At 42.2% G+C, this 15,669-nt stretch overlaps 1 protein-coding gene across 1 annotated transcript in view; it reads left to right on the top strand.

Annotated features, from left to right (window-relative positions):
• Positions 1-15,669, top strand: part of mecom (MDS1 and EVI1 complex locus) — a 148,194-nt gene that overhangs the window by 116,534 nt on the left and 15,991 nt on the right. The window contains 6 exon segments of the mRNA XM_061682269.1: positions 2,223-2,357; positions 9,876-9,978; positions 10,073-10,186; positions 10,302-10,413; positions 10,858-11,005; positions 11,146-11,299. Of these exon segments, the coding sequence (XP_061538253.1) occupies positions 2,223-2,357; positions 9,876-9,978; positions 10,073-10,186; positions 10,302-10,413; positions 10,858-11,005; positions 11,146-11,299 (766 nt within the window).

Here is a 15,669-nt window from a genome sequence, read left to right as displayed (position 1 = left end):
GCATTATCCATCATCATCTGTTCTCATCAGCCAAGGCTGCAGCCCTCTTCGGCTTTATGAGCTGCCTAATAAACTCGCCTCCCCGACAACAGTTCCCCTCGGTTTAAACTGCACGTCCCAATTTCAAATAAAGTCTATTTTGTACAATTGCGCCGATTCGCAACTCGACTCTGCAGATTTTCTTCCGAATAATTCCACTTGCCTAGTATGTAAAGTATAAAGTATATAAAGATTAGTAAAGGAACGCAAAAAAATAAATAAATAAAGAGTAATCATGAGTGCGCCATTGTCATAAAACGACAGCGAGTGTTGTGAACAAGTTTGGAGAAGATGCGAACAATGGTTCCTCCCTTTGAAGCTTCTGTTGGTTCATGAAAGTGTGCCGGGCCAGTTCATCCCCTCTTCGAAGCCCCATCTCGACCTCTCTGTGACCTCGCTCAACCTCTGCGACCCGGGGCCCCCGTCACTTCACAATTTACCGCGGAGAGGAGTCGCTTCCGCCAAGGAGGGGGCCACAGTCGCCCAGAATGGATGGATGGAGTTTTATGGGATGATCCTGCGTAAAAAAAAAAAAAAAAGAAGAAGAGAGTGAGAGACCCACACAGCAAGAGAAGACCTCTTCAAAAACACCGCCTTATCATATTGATACATCCTGAGCATCATAATAAGAGGAGGAGGTGGTTGTGCGTCTGCGGAATGGGGGGGGCGGGGGGGGGGGGACGACACCTGGCTGCGTCAGGACAGGACAGGAGGGGTGACAAGAGAGGAGCGCACTGAAAAGTTGCAAGCGAGTTGATCCACCGGGGAGAGGACACGAAGAGAAAGGAGATGTATCGGACAGACGGGTCCGTGAATGCAACGCGTTGATGAGAGGATCGGAGTTGAGAAAGCGCGCTGCGTGTGGCGGACAGTGAAGGCGGCGCGCGCACTGGAGAGGAGACCGTCGTCCACTCAGCCCGGCTTTGGAGAAGCTGATTTTAAAACAAATAATAATATATATATTTTTTTTTTTAAACTTAAAATGGACGTCGCATCGCAGCTGATAAGACTGAGTTAATTTAAAAAAAAACAAAAAAAAACATCCGGAGCCTTTTGAAGCGGAGTTTCCGTCACTTTTGCTCACTTTAGCACGCGCACTTCGTGTCCCCAGCGGCTTGAGCCGCACGCCGACGCGAACAGCCTTCAACGGTAAGAAGAAACTCACTTCTTCAATGAAAACAGATATTTGTATTCTATTTTTTTTCTTATTATTATTGCAATTCATTGGTGCCGTCAGGGCAAATGCAGTCTGACTTTTTGAATTCGTTCAAGTGGGGGGAAACAATGTTGGGGAGGCAGACAAAAGGATTCACTCAACCTTAATAATTCATTCTTGTTTTATGTTAACAAGATTTTCGTGCATAGTGAATTATTTCCAAATGATTTGTGTTCAAAGAAAGCGAAAATAAATATTAAATTAAAAAAAAAAAAAGGGTGTCACTAGATTGTCAACAAAATCTATTTATATATTTTTAACTGGACAAATGTTTTATATTCTAATCCCTTTTTTTTCCTTTTTTTCGTTTTATCATGCATTTCCCTTTGGTGCCAAGAAATTCAAAAAGCAAAAGCGTCTCCTTATTTTTGTCACAGGCCGAACTGTTGTTCTTTGAGTCTAAATTGCTTCTGTTAATTGATTTGTCTTTCGTTGAGGATCGCGTATATCTGTAAAAAAAAATTAAAATAAATAAATGTCCTTTCATTATCTCCGTATCCATATAAATAAGTTGTATGTTTTAGAGCTGTAATTGGATATTTTTTGTCCAGGCCCACATGTATTATTATTACTATTATTATTATTATTATTGAATGTATAACGTCACACGTTTAATTAAGACCTCCCTCACTTTAAAAAATCTGTTAATTTATTTTCTATTTATAGATAAATATGTCCATGTTTATATTTATACATGTATTTACCAAGGATTAACGTGAACAAAATAACAATTTAATGTCAACAGAACAACACATTTTACCAGCCAACTGTGGCATACGCACTTGTTGTTTTTGTTGTTGTTGTTGTTGTTTTTCTCCCTAGTTTAAATGTTAAAAATATTTCTTTGTTGTGCACGTCATTTTCCACAGTGACTCCCAAAATGACAGGCTTCTTTCTCAGTGGGAGGTACAATTGGTACACAGTAACCTGGACTGATACTGATCTGGACTTGTCTCTGTCTCTCCAGATCTTGGACGGGTCAGGCCATGTAAAGTACTGTGTGGATGCCAGCAAGCCAGATATCAGGAGCTGGCTGAAGTACATCCAGTTTGCCCCCACTGCCAAGCAGCATAACCTGACAGCCTGCCAGGTAGATGATCAGGTATGTGGAGACACTTGCAACTTGTCCAGCAGAAAAAAATAAAAATCCAAAAATGATGACAGGATGAGAAAGGTTAGATGAACTTTGCTGTGTGTGTGAGGGTAAATCCAGTGCAACCTAAATGTCATTTTAAAAAGCTTTTTCCACTCACTGTCCTGCTCGCTGTTGTCGTCTTCTAAATTGTTATCGTGATCCAAGTCAGATAGTCGCATGTGCGACTGGCCCACCCTGCTCTCACCTCTCTCTCTCTCACACACACACACACACACACACACACACAATGCAGAGTACTGCAGACACTCTACGCTATCAGCGCGTGTTTTCATTGTGTAATTGTACGCCGGCTTCTGCCGTGCGAGGACCACAGGGCAGGATCAGAGGCGGCCCGTCGAGATGATATTTCCCCACACTTCCCTGTCACGCTGGCGATATAAACTCTTAGATATGTCAGGAATGTCACAGTCTTTTGCTGTTCACCTGGCTGTGGCCAGAGGTGCGTGCTGCCCACATGGGGGTCTGTTCACCTCACTAATCCCACTCAGTCATTCCTTCATAGAGGCTGGTGGACAAGAGACTAAACTTTACCTGACACGCGTGTGGAGCATTCCATGGCATGACCTTTACGGGGGGTGGATTGAAGCTTGCATGCTTGTCATTACCACTCAATGAGGAGTTACTGGAAACGGAAAAAAAAGTTTGTTTCTGTAAGAAGAAGAACAGTAGGTAGATCACAAAGTAAGTCAGAGTGGTGTGGGGAAAGTCTTAGGCCACCTTGTCACAGCAGCCATTTTGACATGGTATAACACTAAATAGTAGGACAGATCCATCCATCCATTTTCTGTACCGCTTCTCCTCACTCGGGTCGCGGGCATGCTGGAGCCGATTCCGGCTATCTTCGGGCGAGAGGCGGGGCACACCCTGAACCGGTCGCCAGGCAATCGCAGGGCAAGTAGGACAGATAAAAATCCAAGATCAACTTTTACAAAACTTTCTAGAGTTGGTACATGAGCTAAGAAAACCTGTTCAAGTTTAGTGATGTCGGGATAATGATGTGAAGACTGAAATCGTCCACCTTTCAGATTATAATCATCAAATCCGAGATCCACGAGTCGCATGCGAACTAACAAACATATGGAGCAACAAACACAAATGTTCTCCTGAGTAACATTCCTATCTATGGTTATTTGAGCAGTGGTGATGGTGGCCTAAAACCTTTGCACGGTATTAACATGTAATTGAAAGAAAAGTGATTGACAGGGATCTTTGGCATTATCCAACCTTAGGCGAACAACTGAAATCGAGTTTTAGGAACAAATCGGCGGCCCCTCTGTCAGCCATCTTCTGACTTTTCCTAAAAGGATCCCTGAAGGTCTCCTCCATGTTCTCTTGTCTGGAATCGCTTGGCCGCTCTGTTTTCAAAGTGACGGGCAGACAAACAAGCAAAGAGAGCCGTGCGCGAGGTGTGCCTTGCTGTCAACACGGCGGTTCTGCTCCGGTGCCCGTGTAAGGCTCCGACAGGTCTCGGACATGGCTGTGATGAGGTGATTGTTAACTATTACACACTGTCACAGCGCCGCACAATGTGCCGTCTTTAAAGCCTTCCGGCCAACATTGGTGTTTTTGAAAACACACTGTAGCGGCTCACAATGCCCGTCTGTATGCTCAAATTGAATAGACTAAATGTGGGGTGGTCTTGCAAAGGCGCTGTCACTTTTTTGCTACTCTTTTGCGCTCATGAGGGCTTTTTGTTTGTGCTTTTTTTTTATATCAGTCCTAGTGCACACATTCAATGGTGTGAGTGTGTATAGTGTGGGCTATTGCATATGTTTCACTGCGCACGTGTGCTGGTGCATTTGAGAATCTGCGTTCGACTGGAAATGGTTCGTTTTTGGCCTTCAAATGGTAACTTGGACAATACCTGAGTCCAACAGGTTTTTACAACCACAGAAAAGTGCTGAATCTGAACTCAGCTTGAAACTACACCGCAAAAAAAAAAAAAAAAAAAACACACATACACACACACAGAGACGTACTACCACCAGATTTGAACAGAAGAGAGTCAGAGTGGGCTCCCCTGAGCTTGCACTCCTGCTAAATCTCTTCTGAGAAGTGGACTCCAACCAATCCAGCTCAATACCTTGAACGGAGACGATTTGCGACGTGATTTATATGACGACAATGTCATACAGCCTCAGCAATTTCCAGGTGTGTTGGTCATTATGGCTCACTCGCAAGCTCCAATTTAGCCCCTTCCAGTGTGAAAGTAAAACTGGCCTGCGTCCTCTTATTCCTGACCCAGTTCTGTTTACCATAAAAGTTTATGAGCAAATCTCAGGAGGGTGAGTGTTTGAGTGAGGAAGGAATGAGTAAGGAGAGAAGTGAAAAGAGACTGTTTTGTCTCATTGGAGAAACTATTTGGGATCCCCTCCCGCCCACTCTTCATGTCATTCTGATGGTATATTATGAATCGGTTTTGTAAAATCACCTTCAGAGACCTTTGAAAAACTGTGTATTCCAGGTGCACATGCGCAGTCTACAAGGTCAAGAGCGAAACAAAACCTGCCTTTACAAAATGACGTGTGCAATTTTGCAGCTTTACTGCTGGGGTGCAATGACACACATTCTGAGAATCAAGCAGTCACATTATATCTCAAAAGTAAACATGATATTACATTTCCATGACAAGTATGAAGGTTATTTGACTAAATTGTCTGTGATTGAATGTGAAAAAAATGGCAAGTATTTTTTTTTCATATCCATATTTTTTTCTTTTTTCAAGAATAGTCTTTTTTTCACTTATTAAGACCTGGGGGGGGGGGGGGGATTCTCATGGATCAATGGAAGGATTCGTCATCTAATCTATTTTTTTGCCCATCTGTAATGCACAGATTTAATCATAGCAAATAGCTATTATGGCGACTAAAGTACTTGTCAAAAAGATTTGTGTTTTCGACCCCGTTTATTTCAATTGCTTATTTGAAAGCACACAATGGGAACTGAACAGACAGCGTAGGAGGGGATATCATGAGCACAGCATTCTGGAGGTAATTGCAATCGTAACACCTCATGAAAGTCCACTGAAGACAATAAATGTTCCCACAAATTGGAAACATAATTAACAGTACAACAAAAACTAAAAAAAACAATTAATCAGCATGTGAATTAATCTTTATCATGAGACTTTAACATAATATGAGTTTTAAGTCTCAGCCTTTGACATTCCATCCCATAATGCTCAAACTCCCTCGGTTTGCTGATGTATGAAACAAGGCAGTCTATAGGAACCTCCCACGAGTTGTGTCTGGTCATTCAGATAATATGGGCAATTAGTGTTTAATATGCCTGCGCCACTCTGATTCGTCAACTCTTTCAACTCGGCGGCAATTAGCTTATTAGTGTAATTAGCATCACCAACTTGTTTAAGAACATTTCACAAGATACTACAAAGCGATGTGAATGTTGGCGTACTCACACCCTAACATGCTTGTTGCGGTTCAGCCCACATCGCGCCTAAAGATGTGTACTTTTTGCTAGCGTGAGTGCGCTGATGCGTCCCGTGATATGAATATGGGGGGGGGGGGGGGAATGCAATGCACTGAATCCGCAATATGGACAGCAGCAGATGGGCTAGTGATTAGCACGTCTTCCTCACGGTTGAGAGCTTATGAGTTAGACTTTAAAACAAAAAACCCAACGCACCAACAAAGCACCAACAGGTAGAAACCACCTCAGAGCAATCACAACAACACTACAAGACATAGTTATGGTACACGACCTTGTAGTTTCTTTACATATGACGTGATTGTATCATCAAGTTTTAGTTAATAGCTTCCAACAGTGGACTGTAACAGCATGACTGAACATCCAGACTACTCATCTACTTTGATGTGTCAAACTACTCAAATATTACATATGTACCAATCTTTGTCACTTAGTGTGTTGGCTTGAGTTGAGGTGCATGATAATCATTAAAGTGCTTGCGATTGTTGTGAGTCCAAAACAGACCGCAGCAAGTGTTTCTTGTTGCCTTATATGATTACAGCTCTTTATTGCATCAGCCAGAACAGAAAAACAGAATGACATATTTCAATTAGAGTTATTCCAGTTTGTTGGTCTTGTTGGATTTTGGGTGCATCTAAACGTTTTAGTTTATGCTGTGCATCAAGACTGGAAATTATTTGGATTGCGATCATGAAAGCGCTGGCAAATACCATACCTATTCAAATGAGTGTGTGTGTGTGTGTTTAAATGAGTCACCAGGGTGTGACCTGAGAAAACATGAGCGCTAATAACTCGGCTAATAACTAAAGGTGTCAAGGTAACCAGTTTGGATGATGTACCTGTGGTCGTGCCCGTTGATGGGGAAAGAAGCGTCACAGAGCGATCACATAACTGGTTCTCCATTGTAGTCATGTATTGCATTGCTCTTGGAATTTAAATGCAAATATCAACAAATTTGAATGCAAGTGTGTGTTATAGATGGCCTTGATGCTTTGCGGAGTCACTGTGAACTCCACCACCTTAGTTATCTAATCTAGAGCAAAACCTGCTAATGAGAACCACTGACAGTCAGTGCTTTTGTGTGTGCGTGTATGTGTGCGCGCGCGCGGTTGTGACATACCAGGGATGACCTTTCAGATCAAACAGTGCGTCTTCTGTTCTGTAGTGAGCCTCTCTGCCTGTTTGTTTGCGTGTGTGAGTGTTTTCAGTGTTTGTCTGCGGCGGCCTATGGGGAAGAGGTGGAGCTGTTAGGGGAATTCCTCAAGTGTGCCTGCGAGCGTGGCGGTGTTTTTACTGCCTCCCTACCTCCTCCTGCTCATGCAGAATTAGGGAGACAGTAGGAGCCGTACAGACTGGTCGACTTTACTACTCCGAAATGACGTTTAAAGCGTGACATCGACAAGTCGCTAATCACGTGTTGGAGGAGGCTTGCTGCAACAGAATGAAATTAGTCTGTTACTTTGATTTAAATTGTCTTCTGTCTCTAAAGCTGTAGCTTTTGGAAGTGAGGGAGACCTACAGTAGTTAAGGGGAAAAGAGCCAGGGTCATTTTTTTTCAACCAACACTATATAAGTGGAAGGAGGGCAGGGAAGTAATCCACTGCCCACAAAGAGGTCTGTGATTATTTGCAAACACTGCCAATGCCGGGCCATGCAGAATCCGCTACTGTGGTGGGCCTAAAGAGAGGACAGGTTTCCCTCTTTGGTCAAGTTTTGCAAAATTTAAAAACACACCACACAGCACGCCAAAACAAGGGGATTTTGTATAAACTCCCCGTTGTCGGTGAATATAGATTATTGTAAAACATTCCATCATGAGATTATAATTTTTTTTAAATGTAATATACATATATACATATACATATATAATTTAATATACGGTCCTGTACTGACAAAATGTCAGTGACGTCATCAGCGACCAGTCGACATTGACTCAACTTTCATGACATGTCGACTTAAAGGTCTGACTGAGGTTTTGCAACCTTTTGACGCCACTAAAACAACACAAATGAAAGAAGGTCAAAGGCTCAAAAGGGATGTTCCTCCTCCTATACTGTAGGACATTGGACTGTGTCACAATCTTGTGTTGCTTGTTAAATAAATATAAAATACACTGGTGCGGCTAAACCTCTGTCGTGGAATATAAGCCCTTCGAAGACACTGGTCGACCTCTGATTTCCAAACAATTTCCTTGCTTCTCACATGTCATGTTAGTCCACCTTTAATCCGTTTTATAGGATTACAGTGGAACCTCAAGTTACGTATTTAATTTGTCCCGTGACCCCGTTCTCAAACCGAAATGTTCGCAAACCGTGATCATGTATCCCATTGAAATGAATCGAAATGCAATTAATCCATTCCAAATGGAGAACGACGTTATAGTTACCATATTTTGATCATTCTGTGGTTAAAAATAAATACCGTGCAATATAGAAATAGGTGAAAACACCATTTATGATGATGAAATAACAGTGGGTTCCCTAGCAAATCACAGGTCACAGGTGAGCTGGAGACGGGATTGTCCAGGACACGTCGGCATCCGATCTTTCACACTCAGATTCACATCTCTGGACAATTTAGAGTGTTCGGTTAACCTAAAATGCATTTTGGAACATGCAAAAAAGCCCAATTACCCAGATAAAACCCACAAGAGCATGGGGCGGAAATGCAAACTCTACACAGGCGGCCCTGAGATGAGATTCCGACAAATGTCTCAACTCTGAGGCAAACGCGCAAACCACTAAATCCCAAGCATATATTTTTATTTATACAATATAAATGTTTTTGCAATACAGTGGTATCTTGAACTAGGAGTGCCGCAACTTACAAGTTTTTCAAGTTACAAGGCGTCGTTTTGGTTATTTTTTTTCTTTGCTTTTTATGAGCGGGCTTCAAGTATGCTGCCGCTCCAGAAACCCCCCCCCCCCCCAAAAAAAGAAAAAAGGTGTCACAGTCGCAGATGCGCTTTCAGCCATTTATTGAATGATGCGGACAGTTAAACACACAAATACAAAATGAGCTCACTCACGAGCAGCGACAGTAAACCAAAACTCACATCCAGACACTCACAGAGACTAACTGGCCTTGTACCTGACGCCGCTCATTCGGCCACGTCCCCTTTAAAGCATCAAAGCTCAGACAGAGCTGTTATTGTGACTTCAGAATTGTCCCACTCCCAACGTACAGTAATTACGCTTCATAAAACCAGTTTATTTCTTTACATGATCATTTATAATGCTTTTTTATATATACGTTTATGCAATACAGTGGTGTTTTTGTTGATTAAAAACAGGTAACAAATAAATGTGGCGGTTTTTGGGGGGTTGGAACGGGTTACTAAAATTTCAATGTATTTTAATGGGTAACATTAAGGAATTCAGTTACGAGCTTGGTCAAGTCAAGATTTCACTGTATACTGTTTATACTTTCAGTTTGTTTGCATGATGTTGTTCATGACGATTCACTTCAGGTCAATGAATGATTTGCGTGTCGATGTTTAATATATTTCCAAGCGAGCAACCACAAGTGACCTCTCAGAATATTCCCAACTACTCGAAGTTGACATTGCAATGCACCTTTGGACTATGAGAGAATAGTTTGTTGTCCGTAGTTTAGGGCCGCAACTAATGATTATTTTAATAATCGATTAAATTGTTGACAATTTTTTTTTTTGATTCATCAATGAATCAGCGCAGGAAATGCACAAACATTTGGTGCGCAGCATGTCAGAAGACATTTTTACAAAATAAAAGCAGATGTTTGCATAATTATTATTTTGATTGTAATATATACTGATATATAATATAATCATTCTGCTTTCATGGAGGACTACAGAAATCTGTTGAGAGGCTCGAATTCCGGGGTTCTGGACTATTTTAGGTTAAACAAGGAATTCTCGAAACGATTAATCAATGATCAAAACAGTTGTCAATTAATCGATTAATTGTTGCACCTCTACCGTATGTGTTTGAAATGTACAATACAGTAATAAGCAAGATATTAATTTATGTCTTTCAGATCTACTACAAAGTCACTCGAGATATTTTCCCTGGTGAGGAGCTTCTACTTTTCATGAAGGCAGAAGAGTATTCATGTGATACCATGGCTCCTGATATTCATGGTCTGCATCACACACGCAATGTTGCTTATTGGGACAACTTGCACAAGGGCTTTATTTCAACAATCTGCTGATGCTCTCCCCTCCCACCATGCAGAGGAGAGGCAGTACCGCTGTGAAGACTGTGACCAGCACTTCGAGTCCCGCAACCAACTGCTGGACCACCAGATGCAGCAGTGCGGGATGCCGCCCTCCTCCTTCCTTGATCCAGGTTTGGATTGGTTCTTTGTGCTCTTCTTCGGGTGCCCGTACTTCCTTCTAGTCTATAATGTATGTGTAAGAATTTTCTGGCATGTGAATGACTTCGATTGAACTCGTGTGCCTAGGAGAGAACAGCGACATTAATGCCCAGGAACCTCAAGACCTGCGATCCCTCCACATGTCTCACGACTTTCATGAGTGTAAAGAGTGTGATCAGGTCTTCCCGGATATCCAAAGGTGACTTATTTATTCACTCTGCTTGTGTTGTTGTTTAGGGTCGATTCTTGATTTGTCATCTGTGGAGACCTGATCATTTTGTGCATGGAGCAATCAATGGTATTAAATGTTAAGGTAAATATTTTAACATTGTTGGCATTGCCATCGCCAACAGATTTGAACTTGATCGAATAGCAATATATACAACATAGACACGTTTCAATGTTTTTAACTACTTTTGGTCCAGTGACGTGATTGCACTGGAAGATCATAGCGCTGGCCTAGCATCCAATCAGATTGCTATGATGTCAACCCCTGTAATACTCACTGTGAAACACAGTGTTTAAATGTCATCCTTGGTGATTTCGGATAGAGAGCAGGCACACACAGTTTATGAGGGATCATCTTTTTTGTTGTCTCCCGCTCTCTTCCTCACTGTCCTGTTTTTATCTGTGCTTCCTGCAGCCTAGAGGCTCACACACTGTCCCACTCTGAGGAGAGAGAATATAAGTGTGACCAGTGTCCCAAGGCCTTCAACTGGAAATCAAACCTGATCCGACATCAGATGTCGCATGACAGTGGCAAGCACCATGAATGTGAAAACTGCTCAAAGGTAAAGTGATGATGACTTTTGTGGGTGGGGCCGGTGCTGATGAAGCACTGTTGGCTTTGTTTTCGAGGTCTACTTCTTTAGCGAGTCTTCGGACGATAGTAACGCCCACCGTGCGTCTGTGTGGTTGCTTCCCCCAGCAGGTGTTCACAGACCCCAGTAACCTGCAGAGGCACATCCGCTCGCAGCATGTTGGGGCGCGGGCCCACGCCTGCTCTGACTGTGGCAAGACGTTTGCAACGTCTTCGGGCCTAAAGCAGCATAAGCACATCCACAGCAGTGTCAAGCCCTTCATGTGTAAGTCACTAAGACCCTACCTATGTAAGTCTCCTCAGTACATTAATTATAATAATAACCAAAAATAACCTGCTTGTGTGACTAGACAGCTTGTTCTTGGGAAGTCTTGTGTTATCCTTTTTCAGCTTGTCCTGCAGCTTCAAACATGTAATACGAGATAAAGAAATATTAATATTAAGAGTCATTCATTGACATCATTTATTAGAAGTGGAGAGAAACTTACTCAGCACTCACAGGCACACAAATATGCTGAAGATATATTTTTTTAACTAGCATGTAATTGGAGCCACTTTCACTTGGTCTAACCCAAGTGACCTACTCTGACATAACACACACACAAACACACACGCGCACACACACCCACAGACACAGACGCACACACACACTTTTCCCCTCTTTGCATACCCCGGCAAGAAGACACATTTTTTGACCTTTCACACTCTTCTTTCCCTAAAGCATAATGACCTTTACCCTTTGCCTCTCCTATTTCCCTGACCTGCCACATGTCGGCCTGTAAAAAGCAGTCCACACCAGATTTTACTCTCCTTTTCAGTCAAGCACATTATTTATTATTATTTTTTTTTCAATTGCTAAAACACGATTGCTAAAACAGGGCCCCTTTTGTCGAGACACTACATACAATTAACACAACCACACACACAAGTAGCAGAACACCTCAGATTACTTTACAAAATGAAACACTAGTAAAAAATTATACACTAATTTATAAAAAACATATTTTGTTACCATATGACTTCATTTTTGTTTAAACCATTTACACACTGCTGTTAGTAACCTAAAACAGCAATTCTACTTCTCAGTGATTAGGGAACTGTGAGTTAAATACACAGAGAAAGAGCAAACCAAACTCTTTACAATTATAGTAAAAAGAAAATAAATAAAACTACAGTACAGCATACATTATCTCTTTTTCCATTTTGGCTGAAGACAGATGAAGTCACCTGCTGCATTTTTATAGTGCTTCAACCTGATTGGTGTGTCTACAATTAAGCAATCATGTGTTTGTTCACCTGATGACTTTGTTTAACCAGTTGGCTCATACCTAAGAGTAATTTGACAGTCAGCGCTTTGGAATTGCAAGGAAGTGACATCATGATAGAGTTATGTGTGGAATGTACACAAGTGTGTTTAGTGTTTAGCAAATCACTGTGTATGTTTTTTTTTTGCAAAAGGTGTGAGGCTGACGCGGTTTTGATAATTGTGTAATACTTTCGATTTTAGTGTTAATGCAGTAGAAAAAAAACCTGTAACATGCATACTGTATACACAGGCTGGGATGACTTTCTCTCCACTCCCCCTCCATCACCTCCACATCCACCACAGACACCATTCTTCACAAATAGCAACCACATGCACTTCTGTCTTCCTAGTGCTTGAGCCCATTTGCTGTAATCAAGAGGAAATATGTAACTTTAAATACAACTAATGGTTGTGTAAAACCATACTGGGGAAAGTCGTGTGTGTCAAATGTTTCTTGTCTATGCATGTACAGTGGACTCTTGCTATTAGCAGGGGTTGGGACCAAGATCTGCAGGGGATAGGGAAATTACCTTTAAAAAGTTCATAATTATCTACAGTATATAATAGTTTAAATTCAAAATGTATTCTAAACTTTGATCCCAAAGCATTTCAGCATAATTTCAAACGCATAAGAATCAGAATCATCTTTATTTGCCAAGTATGTCCAAAAAACACACAAGGAATTTGTCTCCGCTAATTGGAGCCGCTCTCGCACGACAACAGACAGTCAATTGACACTTTTGAGACATAAAGACATTGACAAAAAAACAGTCACTGAGCAATAAAGGGTTGCTAGTTATCTGGTAATGCCGGTACAAATAATTATTTTATTTTTTTTGACAATTGTGAGCAGTTCGAATGACTAATATAGCAATAGTCAGGTGCAATGACCATTGTGCAAAGGGTGCTGAGACTTCAAGCGAGAGGTGCGATAATCTGGGACAATGTTGATTATGCAAATGTTGCAGATACTCCTCAATCAGTGTGCAAATGGAGCAGATGCTACTCTGGCATGAGTGGCCAGTATTGGTCAACAACAGATATGCAACTAGTGCAGCGTGGCGAGACTACTACACTGAGTGCACGAGTAAAATATTATTGGCCCGACAGAAATATGACAGCAAACTCAGACAAAAAAATTGGCAGCATGTTGCAATGGAATTGTAAGTTAGCTGTTTAAGAAGTTGATTGCAAGAGGGAAGAAGCTGTTGGAATGTCTACTAGTTCTAGTTTGGATTGATCACTAGCGCCTACCTGAGGAAAGGTGACCGGGAGCCGGTGACCGGGATGTGGAGGGTCCGAGAGGATTTTGCACGCTCTTGTCAAGTCCTCAGGTGGGTAGGGGGTACGTACTCAAGTACTCATGTCAAGTCCTCAGGTGGGTAGGGGATACCGATAATCCTTTCAGCAGTTTTGATTGTCCGTTGCAGTCGGAGTTTGTCCTTTTTTGTAGCAGCACCAAACCAGACTGTGATGGAAGAACACAGGACTGATTCGATGACCGCTGTGTAGAACTGCCTCAGGCCGTGACACAAAAGGAAAGTGTCCTTTTCAAATCTGCAGTAGAAGGTATTCAAGTCGTTGGCTAGTGTGATATTGTTCTAAGCTTGGGGGCATCGTCGCTTGTAATTAGTCAGCGATTGGAATGCATGCCAGACTGATTTAGAGTCGTTAGCACTAAACTGTTTTTACAACTTTGCTGCATAGTTCCTCTTTGCAATGTTAATTTCTTTAGTCAGCTGGTTTCTAGCTCGATTATGCAGGGCCCTGTCCCCGCTTTGATATGCGTCCTCCTTAGCTTGGCGAAGTTGCTTAAGTTTGGCAGTGAACCACGGCTTGTTGTTGTTGAAAGTGCAAAATGACTTTGTTGGTACACAAACCTCTTCACAGAAACTGATATAGGATCTGAAAGTTTCAAAGTTTCAAAGACACTCCAGTCTGTGCAGTCAAAACAGCTTTGAAGTTCCATCTTTCCTTCATTGGTCCACTTTTTCACTGTTTTTACTGTAGGCTTCGCGCATTTAAGTTCTTGCCTGTATGTCAGTATTAAGTGAATTAAGCAGTGATCAGACGAGCCCAGTGCTGCACGAGGTTTGGCACGGTATGCGTTGTATTGCATAGTACAGCAGTGGTCCAAAATGTTATTTTCCCTTGTAGGACAGTCGAAGTGCTGCTGGTATTTAGGGAGTTCATGGTTGAGTTTAGCTTTGTTAAAGTCCCCAATAATAATGAGGGATGAATCCGGGTGTTTTTTTTCAATTTCGTTAACTTGTTCGGCGAGCATTAGCAGTGCGGCGTTCGTGTTAGCTTGAGGCGGAATGTATACACCAGCGAGAATGAATGATGCAAAGTCATGCGGCGAGTAGAATGGCTTACAGTTGAAAAACAGCGACTCCAAATGCGGGCTGCAGTGTGTGCTGAGCTCCGTGACGTCCGTACACCAGCTTTCGTTGATATAGAAGCATATCACGACACCTTTTGTTTTCCCTGCTGATTCCATGTCGCGGTCTGCTCGGTGAAGATGGAAGCCGGGAAGCATGACGGCGCCATCGGCTACAGCGTCACAAAGCCAAGTCTCCGTAAAGCACATGGCGGCGGAACATCCAAAGTCTTTATTGGTCTTTATCAGAAGATGAAGCTTGTACATTTTGTTGGGTAGGGAGCGTAGATTCGCGAGGTGGATGGACAGAAAGGCCAGTCTGTATCCTCTCTTGCGGAGTTTCACCTGAATGCCGGCTTGCTTCCCTCTGTGGCGCCGCCTCCATGCGCCTAAGACCGCAATCGCTGCTCCGGTGAGTAACTCAGGGAAGAAACTTAGCGGATTTGCAAAAGTTGGTGAAAAAAAGTCCGGAGTGGACTCCTTGATGGTTAGCAAGTCTCCCCTTGTGTAAGTAGGTCGTGTAATGTCTCCAAAGACGAACGAAAAACAAAAACAATACTAGCAAGCGTGTAACCGAGGCGACCACACGGGGAGGCGCCATCTTAGCTGCTAAATCAGAATCAGAATCATCTTTATTTGAAAATATTGTTCTCAAAAATAAATTGATTACAGATGATTAGATTTTTTTTTTTAAATGCACCGTAAGTGCTACGATGCTAGCGTGTATGTTGCTCACAGTTGAGACATTTGTTGGAATCTCATCACAGGCCCCCCTGTGTGGAGTTTGCATTCTCACCCCATGCTCTTTTGAGTTTTATTTGGGTACTCAGGCTTTTTTGCATGTTCCAAAATGCATTTTATGTTAATTGAACACTCTAAATTGTCCATAGAGGTTAATCTGAGTTTGAAAGATTGTTTGTCTATATGTGCCTTGTAAGAGGCGACCTGT

Source organism: Phycodurus eques, chromosome 7, assembly GCF_024500275.1.
Source record: "Phycodurus eques isolate BA_2022a chromosome 7, UOR_Pequ_1.1, whole genome shotgun sequence".
Classification (NCBI taxonomy): domain Eukaryota; kingdom Metazoa; phylum Chordata; class Actinopteri; order Syngnathiformes; family Syngnathidae; genus Phycodurus; species Phycodurus eques.
The sequence above is the reverse complement of the archived record's forward strand: the minus strand, read 5'-3'. Positions and strand labels throughout refer to the sequence as shown.